The sequence below is a fragment of the Elephas maximus genome, chromosome 27 (genome assembly GCF_024166365.1).
Source record: "Elephas maximus indicus isolate mEleMax1 chromosome 27, mEleMax1 primary haplotype, whole genome shotgun sequence".
NCBI lineage: Eukaryota > Metazoa > Chordata > Mammalia > Proboscidea > Elephantidae > Elephas > Elephas maximus.
Genome location: NC_064845.1, coordinates 36412648 through 36436213, shown reverse-complemented (window position 1 = coordinate 36436213; position 23566 = coordinate 36412648). Strand labels below are relative to the sequence as shown.

General features: G+C 38.2%; 1 protein-coding gene across 11 annotated transcripts in view; it reads left to right on the top strand.

The window, feature by feature from the left end:
* The window catches only part of ANKRD28 (ankyrin repeat domain 28), a 222143-nt gene extending 200177 nt beyond the window's left edge, over positions 1–21966 (top strand). For 10 of the 11 annotated variants that reach the window (XM_049870972.1, XM_049870970.1, XM_049870973.1 and 7 more), the window contains 11 exons: positions 460–661; positions 3395–3482; positions 3722–3839; positions 4163–4382; positions 11086–11173; positions 11266–11349; positions 11922–12067; positions 12700–12782; positions 13387–13469; positions 14412–14503; positions 21100–21966. In XM_049870972.1, the coding sequence (XP_049726929.1) occupies positions 460–661; positions 3395–3482; positions 3722–3839; positions 4163–4382; positions 11086–11173; positions 11266–11349; positions 11922–12067; positions 12700–12782; positions 13387–13469; positions 14412–14503; positions 21100–21383 (1488 nt within the window). In that variant the 3' untranslated portion in view covers positions 21384–21966. The other variant, XM_049870974.1, reaches the window with a different exon arrangement.
* Positions 21967–23566: the final 1600 nt, after the last annotated feature.

The window sequence follows — 23566 nt, the reverse complement described above, 5'->3', positions numbered from 1 at the left end:
CATCTTACAGAGTGGGTATGGATGGTTGCTTTAATTTAAGAAGGCAGGAGACTTGAGCACTGTTGCTGGCTTTGGACTTAGGATCCAAATATGCAAATACCTGGTCCATGGCAGATATTCAACAGTTGTGTGACATGGATTCAAAGCCCTAATTGAATCCATGTCACACAACTGTTGAATATCTGCCATGGACCAGGTATTTGCATATTCATGAGAAGATCGTCTGTCATCTGAACTTTTATTATTTGCAGAATAGCCATTCCCTAACCCCTACTGTGCTGACGGAAAAATCTATAGCTAACTTTCTGAATTCCGAATATAGAAATTATGGATTATCTCCATAACAATAATAATAATAATGTGAAGACAGAAGTACCACTTCTTTTATACTTTCTAAAGTATTTGGTAAGTCACTCTAGATATGCAGTTTTTTAATTTACATTTTTATCTCATTTCCAGGCCTATCATGGTCACCATCAAGCACTGGAAGTGTTGGTACAGTCTTTGTTAGATCTCGATGTGAGAAATAATAGTGGAAGAACACCCTTGGATCTTGCAGCATTTAAGGGCCATGTTGAATGTGTGGATGTACTTATTAACCAGGGAGCCTCAATCTTAGTAAAAGATTACGTTTTAAAGAGAACACCTATACATGCTGCAGGTACACCAAATACTGTGCCTGATGTATTTATCACTTTCTACCTAACTTGCTTCTTCTTTTTCAACTTGTAGAATTTATTGCTCTTGGTAATTGTCCAAACAATTTCATTAACTTGAAATGGTAGAATGATTGTATTCTTAGGGAAAAGTTAACAAATTATAATCACTTAAAAAAATGCTTATCTGCTTCAGAAACTGGATTTATGTAATGCTCTTACTACTGAGGTGCTGCATCAACAAAGTAATGCAGTATGGTTTTGCTTTCTGATGGAAGTTGTTCGGGATTGCATTGTGCTTTCATTTAGCAGTTGGTGTGCATTGTGACTCACTGTGTCAATGTGTACTACATTGATCATTTTTTTAGACAAGATTTAAAGGACCCACATTATTCAAGACCTGGTCCATGCTGTGATTCTTTTGGTGGTGTAGATGTGTGAAAAATCCAGAGATCATTAACCAGTTCGTTATAATAACTTGATACTAGCTGTGAGTCACTAGCAGATGCAGACTCACAGCTACTCTACGGGAATTAGTACTAAGCAGTGAAATGAACACCAACCAGTTTTCACCTTAAATAACCAAGACTACTAGAATTTAAGAAATCCTAACCACGTATTTTTCTCATCCCAATAAAGGCTATCTTTATATGATTGGAGTCATTTAGCTTAGTCTCTTTGTATAGAGTAATCCTTAAGATCACATTTCAGTATTGGTCTTGAACTTTGTTTCTAGTCCCACTGTTAACCAGAGCAGCCTTTTAGAAACTATCAGATATTCAAGAGCTCAGAGGCAAATCTTTTAATAATAGACTAATGAATGTGTACATATAAACTGCTATGTGGTATGAATAAGAGTTCAAAATGCTGTCGTTTTCTATTCTCCTGAAAAAGAGTGACGTTATATATCATTCTGCAACTATAAAAATAATATTGTAGCCACAGATGATTTACAGAGCTAATTTAAGGCTTTCATGGAGTATTTGCACTCTTTCTGTTGTTGTTGAGAATATCCACAGCAGAACATATACCAATTCAACAGTTTTGCGTATACAATTCAGCGACATTGATTACATTCTTGGAGTTGTGCAGCCATTCTCACCCTCCTTTACTGAGTTCTTAAAAGAGTAAAATGCTCAAGGCAGACATTCTTCACTAATTAAGCTAAACTATTGTTTGGTTTAAAGAAGACTTTAGGGATATTTGAGTGTTTGCACTCTTAACAGATAAATATTGAACCAAGACAGTAGCCAGTCCTTCAGAAATGGTTAAGCAATGCTGTACAGACTAGCGTAAGTCTTACCCACTGAAAAAGCTGTAGTTACTGTTAGCATCTGCCTTTCAATAAATGCAAGCCTTGGTTCTGTAGCTGCCTTTCAAATTTGGAAGTCTACAAAGTGTCGTCTCAAGACTCCTGTGTCATGAAAAAAATCACTGAGAGTCTTTGTGGACGTTAACCAGTTTTTTTCCACAGCGATGTTTTGAGCTTAGGTGACACACAAACTTACAGTAGCTGTTGCACACTTAGTGTGTAAGTGAATTGATAAAAATAATAACAGTGAGCCAAATGCAGCCTCCTTGAACCACTCCTAAGTGGCGTGACACTGTTGCTGCTGACTAAACTGTGAGAGTGGCCGGCAGAGTAGAGCATACAGGTGGGGGTGGGGGATTTTTTGAGCCACGAGTCTTAACAACTGTGAGGATGTGATACAGCTGTTAGAAGGTACTGCGGCGTATCAGGCGCTGAGTGTGCTTTCACTAGTACTGTCATCTTTCATTTAGGAAGAATAGTGATATACATTTCTTTTTATCTCATTGTGTGGCTTATGTATTTCTTTAAACTTCAAACATTATTATACTATGGGCAGGACCTACGTTTTGCAGAGGGTTTAACTTACCTTAAAAGCTTACCGTTTCCTTTGGGCCGCTTCTGTTTGTACCATTGCTTTATGCATTTGGATATGTAAATGCCGTCTTTAGATACATCATTTTCCCTTTTATTATTGTATATGTGTCATTTGGGATTTTTTTTTCCAGCTGTAAGTAACAGAGTACCCGGCTAAAAGTGGCTGAAATGGCAGGGGTTTAGTCTCTCAAAGAAGATGTCCAGAGATGGACACAGTTCCAGGCTTAGCTGAGTCAGAAAGGGTATCACAGCTCTGGATCAGATTCTCTGTTCTCCTGTCTTTGTACTCACGTTGCGAGATGGCTGCTGCTGCTTTACAGGATCACATCCAGAAGCAGGAAAGAAGGGGGACTTTTCATTATCAGGGATAAAATATTTCCCAGAAGCCCTCCTGACATCTTACATCTCAGTGGTCACAACTGGATCATGTGCTCACCTTGAAACCAGTCGCTGGCAAAGGGGAGTGAGGTTTCTATGATAAGATTCGTCTGATCATGATTTCATCCTTAGGGCTAGAGCCCGGCCACCCTTGACCACATTGTCATCACCAGAGAGCTAAGTAAAGTGACCGTTCTATTAGCAAGGTAGTTGATGAGGAATGGCTGCTGGGTAGGCAGTCTGTACCCCTGCTGTGACTTACTATGAGAAATTTGTATATATTCATCTTGTCAACAAAGGCAGTAGAAACTTTCTTTGATGTACCCATAAGTAATATTCTTTCTTGAATATTAAATTCAACAAAACTCTCACAAAATTATTTTATAGAAGATGTGCTTAAAGGTGGACATTTTCTGGCTTATCATTACTAAAAATTTTAAATTTCACTTTACAGCAACAAACGGTCATTCAGAATGCTTGCGGCTATTAATAGGAAATGCAGAACCACAGAATGCAGTAGATATTCAAGATGGAAATGGACAGTAAGTTTTAATAATTTTTAAATTATATTTAAGAAGTTGGTTGATTCTTCATACTTTTGTCTCTAATAGTTAAATTTGTCATAGAATGTAACTGAGTATTATTATATATAGTTTTTTAATTTAAGTATACTCTAAGGTTGCATCACAAAATGACATATTTAGAAAATAGGCACGACACTGTTATTCATAAAATGAACTCAGTAAGCAATAGCACTGAACCTATTCCTTTTGGTGCTCAGGACTCCTCTGATGCTGTCTGTTCTCAATGGGCACACGGACTGTGTTTACTCACTACTGAACAAAGGAGCAAATGTAGATGCCAAAGACAAATGGGGAAGGACAGCATTGCATAGAGGGGTAAGCAGAAACGTTCCCATCTCCTTTCCAGAAGCTTTTATGACCTCATATTACCTTGCACAGAATTGGGATGTGTTTAGTTTTTTTCATTAAATTTTTACCACATAATCTTTACTTGGTTTTTTTTTTTCTTTTTTTCTCGTTGTTGTTTTTTAGTAAATTTTAATTTTTGAGCCCTAATTTTGGACAACTACAAAGCACAAATTAATCCAGGGAACAATGTTGTTGGCACAAAATTTTAAAATCCTGAGTAGAATATCTGTACTTGACATGTAGTACCCACCATGATATATTTGACTACATGCAAATTGTTTTTCTTTCAGGCAGTTACAGGTCATGAAGAATGTGTAGATGCATTACTTCAACATGGTGCTAAGTGCTTACTTCGGGATAGCAGAGGCCGGACACCGATACACTTGTCAGCTGCTTGCGGACACATTGGTGTTCTTGGAGCCCTTTTGCAGTCAGCAGCGTCTATGGATGCCAATCCAGCCACGGCAGACAATCATGGATACACGGCTCTTCACTGGGCTTGCTACAACGGTTAAGTACACAGATAAACAAACCTGCATTAACTGCCTGCTCTGCATTAAATGCCTGTTATATACCAAGCAGGGACAGCTAACTGTAATGCACATTAATTGGGATATTAATGAGAATGACCTGTTTATACGGTAAAGTTAAAGTTCAAGATTAACAGGAGGCCCGGGAACAATCTACTGGGTAGTTACGTCTCACTCCTGTCGCTTGTCATGCTAAAGCTAAGATGCTGCTGTCAAAGACACTTATTACGCCATGACTGTGTGACATTTTTGTTACTTCAAGTTTTGTTTTTTTTTTTTTTCATTTTTAAGAGGCATTTGTAGTATTTATTTCCAATGCCTTTTATATGTTTGTATTTTGATTATTGTTTTTACTTTCTGAATGCAGTTGTACTAGGAAAAAAGACAAGGGAGAAATGATGAAATGCACCACAATCTAAACCGAAATCTGTGTATGTTTTCTGAGCATGTCACAAGATAAGACCCTTATATCAACATTGACGTTCAGCAGGTGGTAGAAGTAGAAACTTTAATGGGTTAATTTTACTACATGATCAGAGCAGGATTATTTTTAGCTTCCTAGAGGTTCACAGTCATATTTATTCTTTTTACAGTTAGACTCACAAAAGATCATTTAGGAAAACAAAAATTTTTAAGGTATCGATGTTAAAAATGAAGTTGGGCTTATGAGATGATCATTAATTAAAATAATTTAAGTAATGAAATGTGTTGAGACGTGTTAATTTTGTCCTTGCATAGGGCCGTAGATTGGATCATCTTAGAAAATGCTCCCCAGACACATTCAATGCAGTGAGCATCAGTCCTGTCAACATTTGGGCCTAGGGCTTTAGCAGGGAAAAGAGGGGTTTTTTTATTTGTTTTGAATTTCAGTGTTGAGTTGAGATTAATGTTAGTTGTGATAGCACATCTACAAAACTGTAGTTCACAGTTCTAGCAACTTTCCTTCAAAATGTAGAGAAGATATAAATTGTCCCTTTATATAAATACCCACTTGATAAAATAGTATCTGTTCTAAAATTCAACTGACTGACTTGTCAGAGTTGAAGTTTGCTGTCTTTCTGTAATATGTTGCTTGATGGTTCTTCCACTGGGAGCCCTTCTGACAGATAATGGTGGCTTTTAGTGATGGAGGAGAAATCTGAATCTTGCCAAAGAAAACCAAACTTGTTGCCATCGAGTCGATTCTGACTCAGAGCGACCCTGTAGGGTCAGAGGACAGAGTAGAACTGCCCCATAAATATTTCGATATGTATTTTCTAGAACAGTATTTTTATTTTCTTATTAGTCCTTGTGCCAGAGTTGAGAGGTCCATTCTTTTGCTGTGAAAAAGTTTTGGGATCTTGTTGAGGATGCCCCTGTGATGACTATTGGTTATCCACAGTGAGCGCTCTGATGGCACCGTGAAAAGCTTGGGTAGTTGAAGGTATTGCTAATTCAAAAGTTTAGCTTAGTTTATTTCATTTTTACTACCTCAGACCCTTAACCAGAACAGTTTTGAAAACTATGAAGTATAACCTTTGGGTTTTGACTTCTCTTTTTACTTTTTCACCTCACTAGAGTTGGTATTTAATGACTATAGTGAAGTGGCCAAAGAATGGTCCTAAGTCAGAGAAGATACTTTATTTTGCCATTGGAATTTGGTTTGTTTTTATTCTGTAGTTGACATTTTACGAGTATAAGGACTACCTGAACAGTGGGAAAGCATCTGCAGATGTGAACTTGGTTTAAGAAGTCAGTGAGATAAAACTCTGCAGAAGCAAAGACTTGTATTGTTCTTTTTTTTTTTTAAATGTATCAGTGAGAATTCATACCATTCAAAAATTCATACATTAAGGATGTTTTTCTTTCAAGAAGGCAGAACATTTTGTTGTAAATGTGTTGTTGTACTGTCCTTCCGGGAGTTGCTCTATTCTGACATTTTCTGTCAGGTCTATATGGAGAGCACTGTTGCCCTAAGGTTGAGTTTCCACTCTGTCACTGCTGAATTGGGACTCGCTAAGCACGTTTTGTACAAGACAGAATTTTGCATGAACTGCATGCCTGGTTGCCATTTAAAGATCAACAGATGTGTCTAATTTCAAGACTGTAGCAAAATCGTGGTGATTCTGAATTGAGCTGGAAGAAATTAAATATACATTGACTGTGTGCAGTAAGAGACCATAGAGGCAGTCTAAAATTAATACCATATTTATAGCTAAAAGCCTGTTTTATAATTCGGCATTCTGAGAGTAAAATCTGTAAAATGGTTTTACTTTGACTAGTAATTATTGTACGGCTGGAAAGGAAATGGGAAGCAGTCCAACAGAACAGAACAGCCTTTCTCTCAAAATTAAAATGGAATTATGGCCAGGTTTTAGAAAAGAACTGGCTACACATACTAAACTTTAAAAAAAAAAAAAAAACCTCAGCACTAAACAAAATTTCAGTTTATGTAATCAGTCATAGAACTTAAGAGCACTTATATTATCTCATTTGTTCCTTTTTTAAAGTTGTCAATTTTTCTGAAGCTTTAAGTATCCCGAGAATACCCATCTGAAACATGGACCAGCTTTATCATTCTGTCTTTCACAAACTAGGAGACAAAGTGGTGAGACTGTCAGCTTGATATCTCCCAGTAATGATTGCTGGAGGCAACCAAGAGTCCTAAGACTCCCTTTTCTCTGTCTGCACTCTACTAACATAGTGGTTCTCAAATCTTTAGGTCTCAGGATCCCTTTACACTCTTAACTTACTGTGAAGCCCAAAGAGCTTTCATTTAATATCAATATAGGTATTGATATTAACTGTGGAGCCCTGGTGCTGCAGTGGTTAAGAGCTACAGCTGTTAATCAAAAGGTTGCCAGTTCGAACCCACTAGCCGCTCCTTGGAAACCCTGTGGAACAGTTCTGCCCTGCCCTGTAGGGTCGCTATGAGTCAAAATTTACAGCAATTGATTTGGTTTTGGGTTTTTGTGTTAGAAATTAGAACTAAGAGTTTTTTAAGTATGTATTAATTTATATGAAAATAACAATATTAAATCTATTACATGTTAATATAAATAACATTTGTATGAAGAATAACATCCCTCCCCCCCTTTTTTTTTTAAATGAGAAGAGTGGCAAATCTCTTTAATGGCTGGCTTAAGAAAAGGCAGTTGGATTTTTGTATCTTCCCCTGCATTCAGTCTTCTCTGATATCACTCCAGTGTTCAGACCACACCAGGAGAACCAGGAAAATGGAAGGGTCTTAAATCAATATGCACAGCTTTGCAATGTTACTTTTTTGTAGTGAATTAACATTCAGAGAAATGGCATTAAAGCAGGGTTTTCAATCTCAGCATTATTGATATCATGGACCAGATGATTCTTTGTTTTGAGGGGCTGTCCTGTGCATTACAAGATATTTAGCAGTACCCCTGGCCTCTATCGTCTAGATACCAGTACCAGGTCAGCTGTAATAAGCAATATTATCTCCGTACATTACCAAAGGTCCCCTGAGGAGAGGGGCAAGATCACCTCTAGTTGAGAACCCCTGAATTAGAGAAAACAAACTGACAAAAGATGTAACACAATTACAGGTTTCCCGAAAAAGAATTTTTTCCCCAGTAGAATAAAGATTAAGTTGAACTATTCTTTGAGGACGTTAGAATAATTTTAAAAGAAAATACAGTATTTATTAGCCAAATATTAAACAGCGAAAATAAAGAGGCTATATGTAAGAATGTTAGTTATTCCTAAAGCAGATCCTAAGCGACAAGTGGAATAAAGGAAGCAACATTTTCTTGGCAGCAATTAGTACATCAGTTGGGGTATTTTTACTAAAACCCTGGCTTTGAACTTTACGTTAAGAAATTCTGAGGTTTTCAAACTTCCCTCTCTTCAAAGTAGTTCTTAAAATTGTGAGACTTTTATCTCTCAGTAGTCAATATATTTGTCCTTGAGTCCTTGGAGGGACTCAAACCTCCAGCCTTTCGATTAGCAGCAGAATACATTTGTGAGGCAATTTGTGGGAAAATTTCCTAGAAATGATATTGCTGGGTTAGAGTTCCCCCAGAGGTGCCTCAGGTGAGAGGCTTGGTGATCTACATCTGGAAAATCAACCATCGAAAACCCCATGGAGCACAGTTCAGCTCTGACACACATGGGGTCACCATGAGTCAGAATTGACTTGATGTTCCCACAGATATGCTTATAGAAATATGTACTGGAATGTTTCATTACAGCGCTGTTGATAATATCACAAAAAGAAAAAACCCTAGCAATCACCTGGAAATCCATAAAGAAATTAAATCATTATGATACTTCTCTGATATTAGGAAGTTCTTTGAAACGTTCAGGAATAGAGTATCTGTCTATTATGGAAGGATACATGCAATTGTGATATTACGCCAGTGTTCAGACCAGACTTTGAGTACCACTGTACAAGGGGAGAAAAAAATTGCTGTTGAGTGGATTCCAACTTATAGCAACCCTTCAGGACAGACTAGAATTGCCCCAAAGAGTTTCCAAGGCAGTAAATCTTTACTGAAGCAGACTGCCACATCTTTCTCCCTTGGAGCAGCTGGTGGGTTCGAACCACTGTACTTTTGGTTGCCATCTGAGTGCTTTAATTGCTGCATCACCAGGGCTCACAAGGAAAATAGAAGGGTCTTAAATCAATACTGGACAACTTCGCAATGTTATTTCTTTTTAATGAGCTAACACTCAAAGAGATGGAATTAAAGCAGGATTTTCAGTGAAAAACAAGTTGCAGAACAAAAAAAATCCCATTTGTGTAAAAAAAAAAAAAAATGAAAGTATGTATTTGTGTGCATGCAGTTATGTATGCCCAGAAATCTTCTAGAACTATTAAGATAACATGGAAACCCTGGTGGCGTAGTGGTTAAGAGCTGTGGCTGCTAACCAAAAGGCCAGCAGTTGGAATCCACCAGGTGCTCCTTGGAAACCCTACGGGGCAGTTCTACTCTGTCCTATAGGGTTGCTATGAGTCAGAATCAACTCGACGGCAACAGGTTTGATGGTTTTTTGTTGTTGCTGTTCATTAAGGTAACAGTGGTTACTAGTCTAGAGAGTGGAACTGGGAAATGGGGGTCAAAGACTTGTCCTTTTTCCCTTTAAACCTCTGTATGGTATTTGAGATTTTTACCATTAACTTGTTACTGTAAGCAGAAAGGAGCCCTAGTGGCGCAGTGGTTAGGAGCTAGGCTGCTAACCAAAAGATCAGCAGTTCGAATCTACCAGCTGCTCTGTGGAAACCCTTTGGGGCAGTCTGTACGCTGAGCAAATAATCAGAGAGGCTGGATTCTATGAAGAAGAACAGAGCATCGGGGTTAGAGGAAGACTCATCAACAATCTGCAATATACAGATGACACAGCCTTGCTTCCTGAAAGTGAAGAGGACTTGAAGCACTTACTGATAAAGATCTAAGGCAGCAGGCTTCAGTATGGATTGCACCTCAACTGAAAAACAAAAATCCTTACAACTGGACCAATAAGCATCATCATGGTAAATGGAGAATAGATTAAAGATGTCAAGAATTTCATTTTACTTGGATCCACAATCAACGCCCATGGAAGTAGCAGTCAAGAAATCAAACAACTGCAAAAGACCTCTTTCACGTGTTAAAAAGCAAAGATGTCACTTTGAGGACTGAAGTCTGCCTGACCCAAGCCACTGTACTTATTTCAGTCACCTCATACGCATGCAAAAGGTGAACAGTGAATATGAATAAGGAAGACCAAAGAAGAATTGATGCATTTGAATTATGGTGATGGCAAAGAATTTTGAATATACCATGGACTGCCAAAAGAACGAACAAATCTGTTTTGGAGGAAGTACAGCCAGAATGCTCCTTAGAAGCAAGGATTATGAAACTTTGTCTCACATACTTTGGACATGTTATCAGGAGGGACCAGTCCCTGGAGAAGGACATAGTCCTTGGTAAAGTAGAGGGTCAGCAAAAAAGAGGAAGACCCTCAACAAGATGGATTGACACAGTGAGCTCAAGCATAACATGAGGGTGGCGCGGGACTGGGCAGTGTTTCTTTCTGTTGTACATAGGTTCACTATAAGTCAGAACCGACTCGATGGCACCTAACAACAACAGCGATGCATAAAAATATGTTGTTGTAAAAGATACTATGCTACATATGGAGCCGTGGTGGCACAGTGATTAAGAGCTTGGGTGCTAACAAAAAGGTTGGCAATTCACATCCACTCAGCTGCTCCTTGAAAACCCTATGGGGGAGTTCTGCTCTGTCCTATAGGGTCACTATGAGTCGGAGCCTATTCAGTGGCAGCTGGTTTGGTTTTTGGTTTATGCTACATATAAATATGATATTTTCAAGATTTTATGTTAAATTTATTTGGATATCTAGGTTTCTGGAAATTTTGTTTAAATGATGACTGAATAACCCTGGTCACCAGGAAAAAAAAATAAGACTGATTTATTCCCCATAAGATAAATACCTGTCATGTCAATAAAAACTGCTGTGAAATTACCATAAGAAGCTACCACACTTCAGGTCTTAAGTTGTACTTTGCATTCCAAAGCTCCTAAAAATGGGACGTGTAATAGGTTCAGTACACTGGTTATTTTTAAGCCATGTAAAGCTCTTTCTTATTTCTGTGGGTATGTTTGTGTGTGTATGGGTACTTCAGTATCTTTTTATTTTAATATCTGACTTTGGTTTTACCTATTTAGGTCATGAGACTTGTGTAGAACTTCTTTTAGAACAGGAAGTTTTCCAGAAAGTGGAAGGAAATGCCTTCAGTCCATTACATTGTGCTGTGTAAGTAAAGCCCGAATGAACTGGATTTGGTGTGGGTAGTTACAGATTACTCCATTGCCGTGAGTGGGTGATGACCTTATTACTTTACACAGGATAAATGACAACGAAGGTGCTGCTGAGATGTTAATTGATACGTTAGGTGCCAGCAATGTGAACACCACTGATTCAAAAGGAAGGTAGGAGTTCAACTATGTACAAAAAATTTAATTTTAATAGAAAAAATTTTTTCACTCACCTAGTATATGAGAATGTACATTAAAAAGTTGGTTTTTATATTTGCAGATACAAATTGTTAATAAAATCTTAAGTATTTTTGTATTATCGAAACTGCTTTTCCATTTATGGTTTTTAGTCAGTCCTCTAAAACATAAAATGTAAGATTTTCCATTTTTTTTCAAGAAGTATGTTTGTTACTCAAAGATCATTGTTAACAAAGTTAACTGTTTTCTAAATCGGAATAAAAGCTAGAAGAGTGTCTGGCAGTTGTAGTCAGTAGCAGTATTTGGGTCAAGATTTGTTTTCAAAATTTCCTTTAATGATACAATGTTGTTTTAGCAATTTTATGATTTGTCCTTATTTTTTTACTAATTCTAGTTTAATTAAGGCCTTTTACATTATCAAAAGTACTAATTTCTTTGGCAGAAATTAGTAAGCTCCCTGAAGCCCGTTTGTATGCAGGTGGTGCTTTTACCGGCTGAAACGGAAACGCTTCGGGGTGGTCACGTGTTTCCATTTCTCTGTATCGCAGAACTCCTCTCCATGCGGCCGCCTTCACAGACCATGTAGAGTGTTTGCAGCTGCTGCTCAGCCATAACGCCCAAGTCAACTCTGTGGACTCCTCTGGGAAAACACCTCTTATGATGGCTGCAGAAAATGGACAAACAAATACAGTTGGTAAAGAAACTGTTTAAGGATTTTGTTCTTCTAAGCTTATATATTGTTTATGTATAGCTTAGATCCTTAGTCTTCTGACATGTAATTCACTGCATTTTCTACTAGGTATCTCACCACTCCTGAGATTTCAAACCATTTACCTGCCTACAATCCACATTTCATTTAAGGCCACAGTGTTTTCATTGAATAATCTGCTTTAGCAAGGCAGTGCAGCATAGTAGTTATGAATACTGGCTCTTGAGTCAGACTGCGTGAATGTGAGTCCTAGATCTGCCAGCTAAGTAACCTTATTCCTTAGTTTCTTCATATGTAACATGAAAAAAATAATAGTAACTACTTTGTAAGATTGTTGTGAGGGTTACATAAGTTAATATAAACCCAGAGCACTTAAAACAATATTAAACATTTAGTAAGCAACTGAATAGATGTTAGTTGTTAATTGTTAGTGTATCTTACTTACACAACAATATAATTGTTCTGTACTATTATGTGATAAAATAATATGTACCTTACGTATTACTATATTCTTCTTGCACTTAAGTTTTTGCTAGAGGGATATTTTTGCAGTGAGTTATTGGTAATCTAAGAAACATGTTCGTAAACCTAAGAATTGATGCACTTTTTCCTCCCAGAGATGCTGGTTAGCAGTGCTAGTGCAGATCTGACTTTACAAGATAACAATAAAAACACCGCCCTCCATTTAGCTTGTAGCAAGGTATGTACACGTTTTAAGGACGTATTTTTATGATTAATATGAACATTGGCATTTCAGGCTTTTCCACTTAACTGACATGAACAAAGCTAGGGACCATGATCTCTGGCATCCGGTTTCTTGAGCAAAACTATTAGCAAAATTTGTTAGGCCCCACAGTGTATGGAAGTCTCTAGTAAGTCAAATTGGTTTGAAACACATGCCTAAATAAAAATTAATGTCTTTCTTCAATCTTAACTCTTCTTGTCCTCTTCCCCTACTCCCACCTCACCAACACATATTGAGCAAATACTTAAGGCATTAATCAAGAGAATTCATGGCGTGTGTATGTACAGTGTTGTTCATATTGTATGGAATAGGGTTGGGGTGTGTTAACAAAAAAAACTCATTGCCGTCAAGCCATTCAGCTCATAGTAACCTTATAGGACAGAGTAGAGCTGCCGCATAGGGTTTCCAAAGAGTGGCTGGTGGGTTTGAACTGCCGACCTTTTGGTTGGCAGCCATAGCTCTTAACCACTGCACCACCAGGGCCACTGGATTGTGTTCAGTGTATAAAATTATCTTTAATTGTGTCCAAGTTTTTAAGAGTTACTTACCATAATTTTAGGGTCATGAAACTAGTGCCTTGTTAATACTGGAGAAGATAACAGATAGAAACCTCATCAATGCAACCAATGCAGCCTTGCAAACGTGAGTACTTTCAGTGTCTTAATGTAAACATTATAACCTATAATTACAAGAATGGTAAGTGTTTTGGTTTTTTTAACATGTGACTGTTGGAATTTGTCTCACTAATCACAGAAGCAGTTATAAAGAACAGTTTCTACAACTTACAAAACTCATTTTTAAAATTGTCACAATCAAAAGGCGTATTACTAAAAAAAGCTTTTAAATGGAAACTTTTTTAGAATATCGAAAATGTGTTTTTTCTCAATTCATTTACTCACATAATTCTCTGAAGGGAAGTAGTACTATTCTGTGTATTTTATGGAAACCAACTGAAATAGTCCGTTATTTTGACATTAACAGTAAATGAGGTAAGAAGCTTCATAAGTGTCTGTAAACTAAAGAGGTTTAAGAAAGAATCAAGTCCTTAAATGTGAGCAGCCAGCCTCGAAGTTGACTGACATAGATCCTTAGAGTAGTGTCTCCCATCATCCTCTCTTTCAGTTTTCATTTGCTATTCCACTTTGGGACTTGGTAAAGAGAGAAATTTCTGAATACTGGTTTCTAGCCTGGGGTCAGTCAGATCCCATGAGGATTTAAAAATTAGTCAACCTCGTTTCTTTAAAAACAAACAACTTAAAAATGCAGTTTCGTTGGTTGGTAAGATATTTTGAAACACTGCGTCTTAAGTGGGAAAATAACAGAAGACATTGGTGATAGTGGGAATTTGCCAGCAGGCCCAGAGGCTAAGCTTGTACACATTGATGAGGAGCAGATGTGCCCTGCACAGAAGTTCTGCACCCCTCCCCTCATCCTCATTGCTGTTAGGACCGAAGACCTCAAGTTTGTATCTCTGGGTCTTCACCACCTGGCAAAAATGGCCTTTGACAGCCTGCTGTGTGAGTGTGTGTGTATACGTGTGCATGTGTGTACACAGTCACGTATGTACCTACAATTTTTCCCCAGACCTCTGCATGTTGCTGCCCGAAACGGGCTAACAATGGTGGTTCAGGAACTTCTGGGGAAAGGAGCCAGTGTGCTTGCAGTAGATGAAAATGGTGAGTAGGCTCTACATTCTTTTTCCTTAATGTCTGTCTTACTAGAAGCTTTTATCTTTTGATGATCCACATTTGAAGTAAACTTGTATATTTTTGATTGGTCAAAGAAGAAAGCTGATGTTAACATTGAATCAGACTTTCTTTTGGCAAAGGGAACGGGGGCAAGAGAAACAGGAAAAGTCCGTCTAACAGATGGACTTAAGAATTCTGATATCATCTATTCAACCAAAGTTAGTATTTACTCTTCACCACCTTTGTTGATCTCAGTAGCCAAGGAATTTGTTCTTTGCATAAATATTTATCAAGTCCCTTCTTAAATGTCACGTTCTTAAACATGTTATCTAAAGCCAGTCCTTCTACTCCCATACCAGATCCTGTCCCCTTTTACCTACTTGAGAATACCACTTTAGCAGTTCTCTCCTTTTGTGTTCTGCAGTAACAGTTTTTTGCTCTCTTCCTAGATTACTCCCATTGGTATATAAACATTATTTCTCTCATCTTAAAAAAAACCTTTTTTTAATCCCACTACAGAAAAAAAAAAGCCCTGCCAGCTACTGCCATATTTCTCTGTTACCCTTTGCAGCAAAATGTCTCAAGAGTTGGCTGTACTTTCTGTCCTCAATTCTTTTTCTTTCATTCTCTCTTAAATCCCCTGTAGTCAGGACTTTGCCCCCCTCCCCCATCGTGCAAAACTGTTCTCATCGAGATCACCAGTGGCCTTGACAATGTTAAGAGTCAATTCTTAATACATTTCTTAGTTTTCATCTTACTTACCAGCATTTGGCATGACTGATTACTGATTATTCCTTCTTCTTTGATACATTTTTTTTTTACTTGGCTTTCATGGAAGGGTCCCACACTTTCTTGGTTTTCCTCCTACATTACTAGTTGTTCCTTCTCAATTTCTTTTGCGGAGTTTCTCCCTTTTCCTCTCTAACTTCTTAATAATATTGGAGGGCCCTCGTACTCAGTCCTTGGTTCTTTTTGCGTTCTCTGTCTACACTCACTCCCTGGATGATGCTCTCCAGTCCCTTGGTTCTAAATACTACCTGTATGCTGAGAATTCCCAATTTTGTATCTCTAGCCCAGACCTCTCACTATCTCCAGACTTACATCTCCAGCTGCCTAATTGACATGGACATCTAATAAACAGCTCAAACCTAACATTCCCAACTGAACTACTGGTACTTTCTCTCATCACCCCCCAACGTCAACCCTCCCCCCACCCCCACAATGTGCTATTCCCTGCTGATCTCAATTGGTGGCAATTCCCTTCCTTGTAGTTGCTCAGCCCAGAAACAGAGTCATCCTGGACTTCTCTCTCTCCCACCCAGTGTACAATCCATCAACATATACTATTGATTCCACCGCCAAAGTATATCCAAACTCTGCCTACCTTTTTCTGCTCTGGTGCTGGATCCTTCTGAAATATGGGGGAACATATTACTCCTCTGAATCTCAGATCACTCATGATTTTTATAATGAACTACAAACAAGCCCCTACATGATCTGACCCACCCCTTTTACCCCTTTGACCTCATTCTACCCTAAAGTATTCTTTGACAAAATCCTTCACCTGTTTCAAATCTAAGCTCAAATTTCATTTTCTTGATGAAGCCTATCCTGACTACCCTGTTTATACCACAACTTGTTGTGTCCCCCTACCGCAACATTCTTGGTCCTTGTTAACCTGCTCTGCTCTTTTTTCCACTGAGCTTGTCTAACATACGTAATTTACTTTTTTATTATGTTTGTATGTCTCCTCACTGGAATAAATGTAACCTTCATGAAAGAAGGAATCTTCATCAGTTGCATTAGGGTGCCTAGTATATATTGGGGGCTTAGTGAGTATTTGCTGAGTGCGTGATAATGCCAAGCATTTGCCTAAGTTCTGAGGATACGATGGAAAATAAGATACAGCCCATTCCCTTGAATAGAGACAAGAGTATAAATGGGCAGTTATGATGTACTTGAAGTAGTTCACTTGGGGTAAAACTGGAATGCTGTGAGAGGGTCTTCAAACCCTGTCTTGGCAGGAACATGGAAGACATCCCAACAAAAAGTGACTTCTAAACCAAAATTCACTGGACAATTAGAAAACAGAGGCAGAACTTTCTGACAGAGAGAGTGGCATGTTAAGAGACATAACATGGGGGTGGAGGTGCAAGTACTGAGTTAGGCCAGAGCCCTTCGCTCAAATGCCTATAGATCTCTGCTTTAGAAAAATGTCACTTAGTCTGAAGAGGAGCAAGACTAGAGAAGGGAAAGGAATTAAGTTACAGGTGAAAGAAGATGGTAGGCAGAATTAAGGTAGAAGCATTGGGATGAAAAGATGTACATGGCTTCTGGAGAGCTTAAGACAGTAGACTTGGTGATGGAGTGCTGAGGTGTGGAAGGTGAGGAAGGAAGTTGCACATCCTCTAGCTTGAAGAGCTGTGTGAATGGAAGTCCCTCCCACTGATTGAGACAGAGAACGTAGGAGGAAGAGTTGGGTTCATTTGGGGGTTGTGCAAAAAGTGCAGTAGAATTTCCAAGTAGGTGATTGCATGTATAGATCTGGAGCCCAAAAGCAAGTTCTGGGCTGGACCTAGAGATTTAGAAATCATTAGCATATGTATGTGGTCAGTGAAATCCATAGAGATGGCTGGTATCACCCAGGAAAACAAGTTCAGACTCATCTAGGTTTAAAACAAACTTTTAGTATCAGTAAGTTACATTTCTAAAAATACAGCTAACCCATATAAGATATTTGGCCACACTGTGAGACTGTGAATCAATAGTTGATGATACCTGCTAACGTCCAAGTCTGTGTTGATTGTTTTCAAGATGTTATGCATCTGATTTAGCCCCCTTATAAGAGATGGAAGGAATGATAAAATAGACCGTAATGATTGCTAAGATTAAAAAAAAAGTTGGCTAGGATGTGGGGAAATTGGAATGTTTATCCATTGCTGGTGGAAATGCAAAATGGTATAGCTGTTGTGGCAAGCAGTGTGACCCACTAAAACTAAAAATAGAACTACCATATGACCCAGCAATTCCACTCCTAAGTATACACCCAAAAGACTTGAAAGCAGAGACTCAGAGACTTGGACTCCAGTGTTCCTTGTAGCACTAATCTTAATAGCCAAAAGGTAGAAACCACCCAAATGCCCAGCAGCAGATGGGATAAATGAAAAAAACAAAATGTGGCTCATACATACAGTGTAATACTACTATGCCAGTAGGAGAAATGAAGGATGGATACATACTACAATACAGATGGAGCTGGAAGACATTGTGCTGAGTGAAATAAGTAAATCACAAAAGGACAAATATCTTTATGACCTTGCTTATATAAAAAGACAAGAAAAGACAAATATTTAGAGAACAAAGTTAATTAGGGGTTACCAGGGGTGAGAATGAGGGAGAAAGAGGGAGTTTAACAGTGATAGAAATATCACCTTGATTAAGGGTAGGGTTGCACAGCCAATTATTGTAATTACTGTCAATAAGTTGTATACCTGTAAAAAGTTGAATTCGCGAAAGCTGTGTGATAGATACATTTACAACAATGACCAAAAAAAAAAAAAAAAAAACTGCTGAGGCTGCTTATATACAGCCAGAAACCTCATCGCATTTGGTTTCTTGGTTTGGAGGTTTAGAGTCATGGTATCATGGGACATCCCGGTTAATTGGCCTAATAACGTGTTAGTGCTTCTGTTCTCCTTGTTCAATCTGTAGTGCCTAGGGTCTTAAAAGCTTGCAAGCAGCCATCCACGGCAGTCAGGAATAGGAGGTGGATATGAAATGTGTGACTAGTTGCCTCCTTTACCATAAGACAAGAAATGGATGGTACCCAGCTACGATTACTGAACATTTTGATCAAAGATTCCATCGAAGAATCCTGATCAAAGGGAGGAAATGTAGAACAGAATCTCAGATTCTTAATGGACTCCAGACTTGCAGCCATGAAGGTTGGGTGAACCCCTGAAACTGTTGCCCTAAGATAATCTTTAAACCTTAAACCAAAAATATCCCCTGACGTCTTCTTAAAACCAAACAGGAGTTTAGCTTAACTAGTAAGAAATGCAGCTTTGAACATTATGCTCTTTTAAGAACTATCTACATGGGATCAAATTGACAACAGCAACTCGAAGAATAAGAACTTGAGGGGGCCGTGAGTTTATGTTAATGGGGGAGGTCCAACTCAGAAAAGGAGGGTAAGAATGGTTACACAAGCCGAAGAATGTAATCGTTGGCACTAAACGATACATGTAGAAACGGTTGGATTGGTGTGTATTTTGCTATGCATGTTCTCAACCACAACAACAAAATAAGTGAAATTATTTTGAAAAAAAGACCATAGTGAAGATCACTGGTGACCTGGTTATCTTCCAACATACTATCACTGTGAAATTGTAATCATGGCCCAGCGTTAACAAGTTACAGTAAATAGCTATTTCAATTTTATAATCAATTCTAGACTTTAAATTAGTGATACAGTTATAAATTGCTCCAGTGGCAACAGGGGTTGATGGTTAGTTGGACTCTGTAGTAGAGACAAAGGGGCCAGAACATCCTGTGCCTATATTCACTGTAAGAAACGGGTTAAGTTACATTTTGACAAGTTTTCTGGAGGAGGTGGAACATACTGTAATATACTTGCATAGGATGGGTAAGACCTTTATCTTCAAGAAGCTTGCTTCTCTTTAACTGACCACACGAACCCCACGCAGAGAGGTGGAGCCTGTGCTTGGTCATATTCTGACTAGGAAGCCCTCCTGAGGCCCTGTTCGCTCCCACCCCTGTGTTCAGCTGAGGAGTCGTGGCCTGTCTGATGGGTTGCTCTGGCTGCAGCAACAGCAGCAGGTGCCTTTAGATCTTCAGAAGAGCCCTTGAAAGAAGTGTGGGCAGTGGAGAGCTCTTGTCCCCACTTTGAGCAGGCAGGGTCTGATTAAAAATACGCATTCTCTTCAGCAACTCCTGCCAAGCTTGCAGGGGCATCAGCTGTTCTCTTTGACCCCTGACAAAATGGGAAATATATGAAAGGAAAAGATTGTTTTTTTCTTTTTATATAGGCCAATAACATGGATGAAAATATATGGGAAATTGGAAACAACCAAATGTCCTAAAGCAGGCAGCTAAACCATGGCATAACACACAGTGGGAGACCACGTAGCAATGAAAATGAACAACTACAGCTATATACAACAACCAGAGTACATACTGTCTGATTCCCTTTATATTATGTTCAAAAAAACAGTCTGGAGTTAGTGTTTATCAATGAAAGTAGGAAGGGAGAGCAAGAAAATTGCCGCTTCGTAAGTCAGAATAGTGATTACCTTTGGAGAAGAAGAAAGGGGTAGTGCCTGGATAGGGGATGTGTGGGGCTTCTGGCATGCTGGTAATGTTCTTTCTTAATCTGGATGTTGGTTATGCAAATGTTTGTTTTGTGATAAATGAGCTTTTTAAAAATTTGTAACTTTTGATAAACATGCATGTATGTGTGTAAAGGCTCAGTCATGAGTAAAAATGTAGTAAAGGCAACAGTGTCTAGATGTGCAACAACAAAATGAAGTTAGACTAAAGCATTAAGATATTTGCTGCTAAATACCTTTTAGAAGCTTCATGTGATCTGAAATAATCAACGTGAACTATTCCATACGGTATAACCTAAACTTGACATCACACAGTGTATTGCCTTCTCTCCCACTCCTTCCTCAAGATCGTGTCTTTATATACCAACTAATACTTCCTTCCTCAGTTTGCTGTGTTGATAATATTATGGGACCCTGTGGCTAAGGAGAGGAGCCCTGGTGGTTTAGTGGTTAAAGCTCTCTGCTGCTAACCAGAAGGTCAGTGGTTCGAACCCACCAGCTGCTCCATAGGAGAAAGATGTGGCAGTCTGCTTCTGTAAAGATTTACAGGCTTGGAAACCTTGTGGGGCAGTTCTGCGCTGTCCTGTAGAGTCGCTATAGGGTCGCTGAGTCGGAACTGACTCAGTGGCATTGGGTACTTGTGTGTATGTGTGTCTAAGGTCATTTGTCTTCTTGTAACAAAAGGAAAAGTTTCAAAAGTTCACCTGTTTAGTTTATCCACTGTTTTTCTCTAGTGGATTTATTTGACTGACCCCAAAAGTTAAAATGACAACCATTCAGTATGTGTCTTTTGAGCACATTTTCAGTGACTCATTCATGAACCTGTACACATTCAGATTTCTCCGCATTTAAGCCCTTGCATAACTGCATTAACAGTAAGTCTCTGCTCACCATTCTGAAGTAAGATTTATTGACTTATGGTTTGTTCTTGTTCTAGCCCAGTATCTTCTGTGAGTTCAGATAAATATGGATAAACTGTGATATTTTAAGGAATCATCCACCTTTCAACTTCAGTTTCCTCTTCTGTAATGTCTCCTTCCACCCTAGGTTTCTATAACTTTTCTCTTTTTCTACTTTACTTATTGGAAAGTTCTGAATCATTCTGGTTCAACCAATTTATTGTAAGCCAAATAATTTAAAATGTGTCTAAAGTTGAAGGCCTTGGGCTTATATCCTTACATATCAGTAAAATGAGCCTCAGGATATTTCATTTGTAAATTCTGTCTTGTATTCCAGGTTATACCCCAGCATTGGCCTGTGCCCCCAATAAGGATGTGGCTGACTGCTTGGCACTCATTCTGGCCACCATGATGCCTGTCTCAAGCAGTCCTTTATCATCCCTGACATTCAATTCCATTAACCGATACACCAACACCTCAAAAACAGTCAGCTTTGAAGCTTTACCCATCCTGAGGAATGAACCTAGCTCCTACTGCAGTTTCAACAACATTGGCGGGGAGCAGGAGTACTTATACACGGACGTGGACGAGCTCAATGACTCCGACTCCGAGACCTACTGAGGCTGAGCCAGAGGTCAAAGGAGGGAGTTCAGACACTAAAGCTTCAACCTGTGCTTTTTCAGGAAAAAAGGCACTTTCTTATTCACATTCAGATTCAGCCTAAGAGGAAAGACCGCACAGTGAAGGAATGTCAGAGATGTGATGACATTAGAAAGAAGAGTTTTAAAGGCAAGTTTTGCAAAAGGAACTTCTAGAATCTTGAAATAGACTTGACCAGAGCAAAACACGGATATCAGATTGCTTTGTGGAGTTGTTTGATTTGGTTTTGCAGTGCCAGGAATAATTTGCGACACTGTGCACCCTAATCTGCTTACCGAGGCAACACCATTGTAAAAGAAGAGATACGGACACTAGATTTAAATTTTATCGGTAAAGTTACAACTAAATTTAAAGGCAATAAAAGTTTGGTACAGTAGGCATTATGTGCGCAGCGAATTGCCAAAGGACCAAGTAACTTAGAAGTTTTTTAATGGAATATCATTTTGTGGAAACTGGAGTAGGTGAAATTAGACATTATCTAAACCAAACACTATTCTGAAAACAAAGTTGAGATTTGGTTTTAAATTTTTTTTTTTTTTTTTTTGAAGAAAACATCTAAAAGCCTTCTGTTGTATTAAACCATGAGAGAAAGCAGATGTATTTTTACATTTTGTTTCTTTTACATAAGAAATTTTAAAATCCAACTTTTATAATATTAGAAAACCAGCTGACTAGGTGCAGTCAGGGTGAAAATACTTGTGACAAAGACACGAGGTGGATTGTACTTGGCTTGGGTGGTTATTGCCCAGTTTTGAATGGTTTGGGTTTAAAACTGAATCATTTTCATTTAAAAATGTAAAGAATTTCTTAGAAGAAAAAAATTTCATGCAAATCAAAAAGTAGATTGTTTTCACCCTACTGCAGCTAAGTAGTCCTGGAGAATGGAATTTTCAGCCTCGCTACTTTGGACGGTAAACCTTCATCACCGATATTACTTTTTGAACCTCCACAATGGGTTGGGATTTTTCGTTGTTGTTTATTTTGATTTTTGAGTTACGAAAAAATGAAGAATCAAAAGAAAAAAAAAACCCTTGTTATTCATAAATTAAACACCATCAGGTCTCTTGGAAGGCATTTATTTATAATGGACAAGATTTAAAATACTAAAGCCTTTAGGTGTCCTGTTTAGATTTATTTAAATTTTGTAACATTTGGGGAAAGAAGTAATTGCCTGCCGAATGGAAAGACCTCCTTTCAATTAAGAAAGAGAAAAGGCTCATGTTTAGGCTTTTAAATAACAATTTATGTGGTTCTGCTTTTACTGTAACTCACTTTTCCTGTGAAAGTGATTTCACACATGTAGGGGGTCTTACAGGTTTGGGTAAAGTTCCATAAATTGCAATGAAATGATACCCAATTTCATTTTACCCTTTTTGTATTGTGAAACTGGAAACTTTATGACATTGTAAATTATCAGCTGGTTTTTCTGAATATAAAGTGTGAAAACACAGAACAGTATTTTGATCTATTTGATAATTTTGTGGGGTTTTTGAAGAATTAATGAGCATGTACATAGAAATAGTGACTGCTTGAATACTGTATTTACTTGCACTCTTTCAGTACATCAAGATTCCTGTATATTTTAGAGAAAAATAAAACACAGATGTGAGTTGTATTTAATGAATAATGTATTTGTATCTGTGCATATTATCTAAAAACTATAAAGTTTCTAGGGCATTGACTACTAGATTTTAAGCATTTTTTTCTAAAATATTTACAGAAATTATAATGCAATCCTCCATCTTTTCTTTATAATATAAAGAAATCATAATGACCCCTTCCTAAGTATTAGCGGTAGGAAGGTGAATATGCATTTCAAAGCCAGTGGGCTACATTTTCTATTGTACCTTTTGAAGAAAAAAAAAAAACTCAAGAGGATTCTAAAAGTATACATATGTGTGCTTTCTCTTTCCTTTTAGGAATTCCCTTCTGAATTCCCTGAGGGAATTTTCTAGAATCTCAGAATTGAAAGAGACCTGAGGTTCATCCAGTCTAACCTCTTAACCAGTGCAGGAGTCCTTCCTACAAGGGTGATCTTTCCACCTTGAACATTTCCAGTGACTCTACCTCACCAAGCAGTCCATTCAGTTGTTGAGCAGCTCTTACTATTAGAAAGGCCTTCCTTAGATGGAATTGAAGCCTCC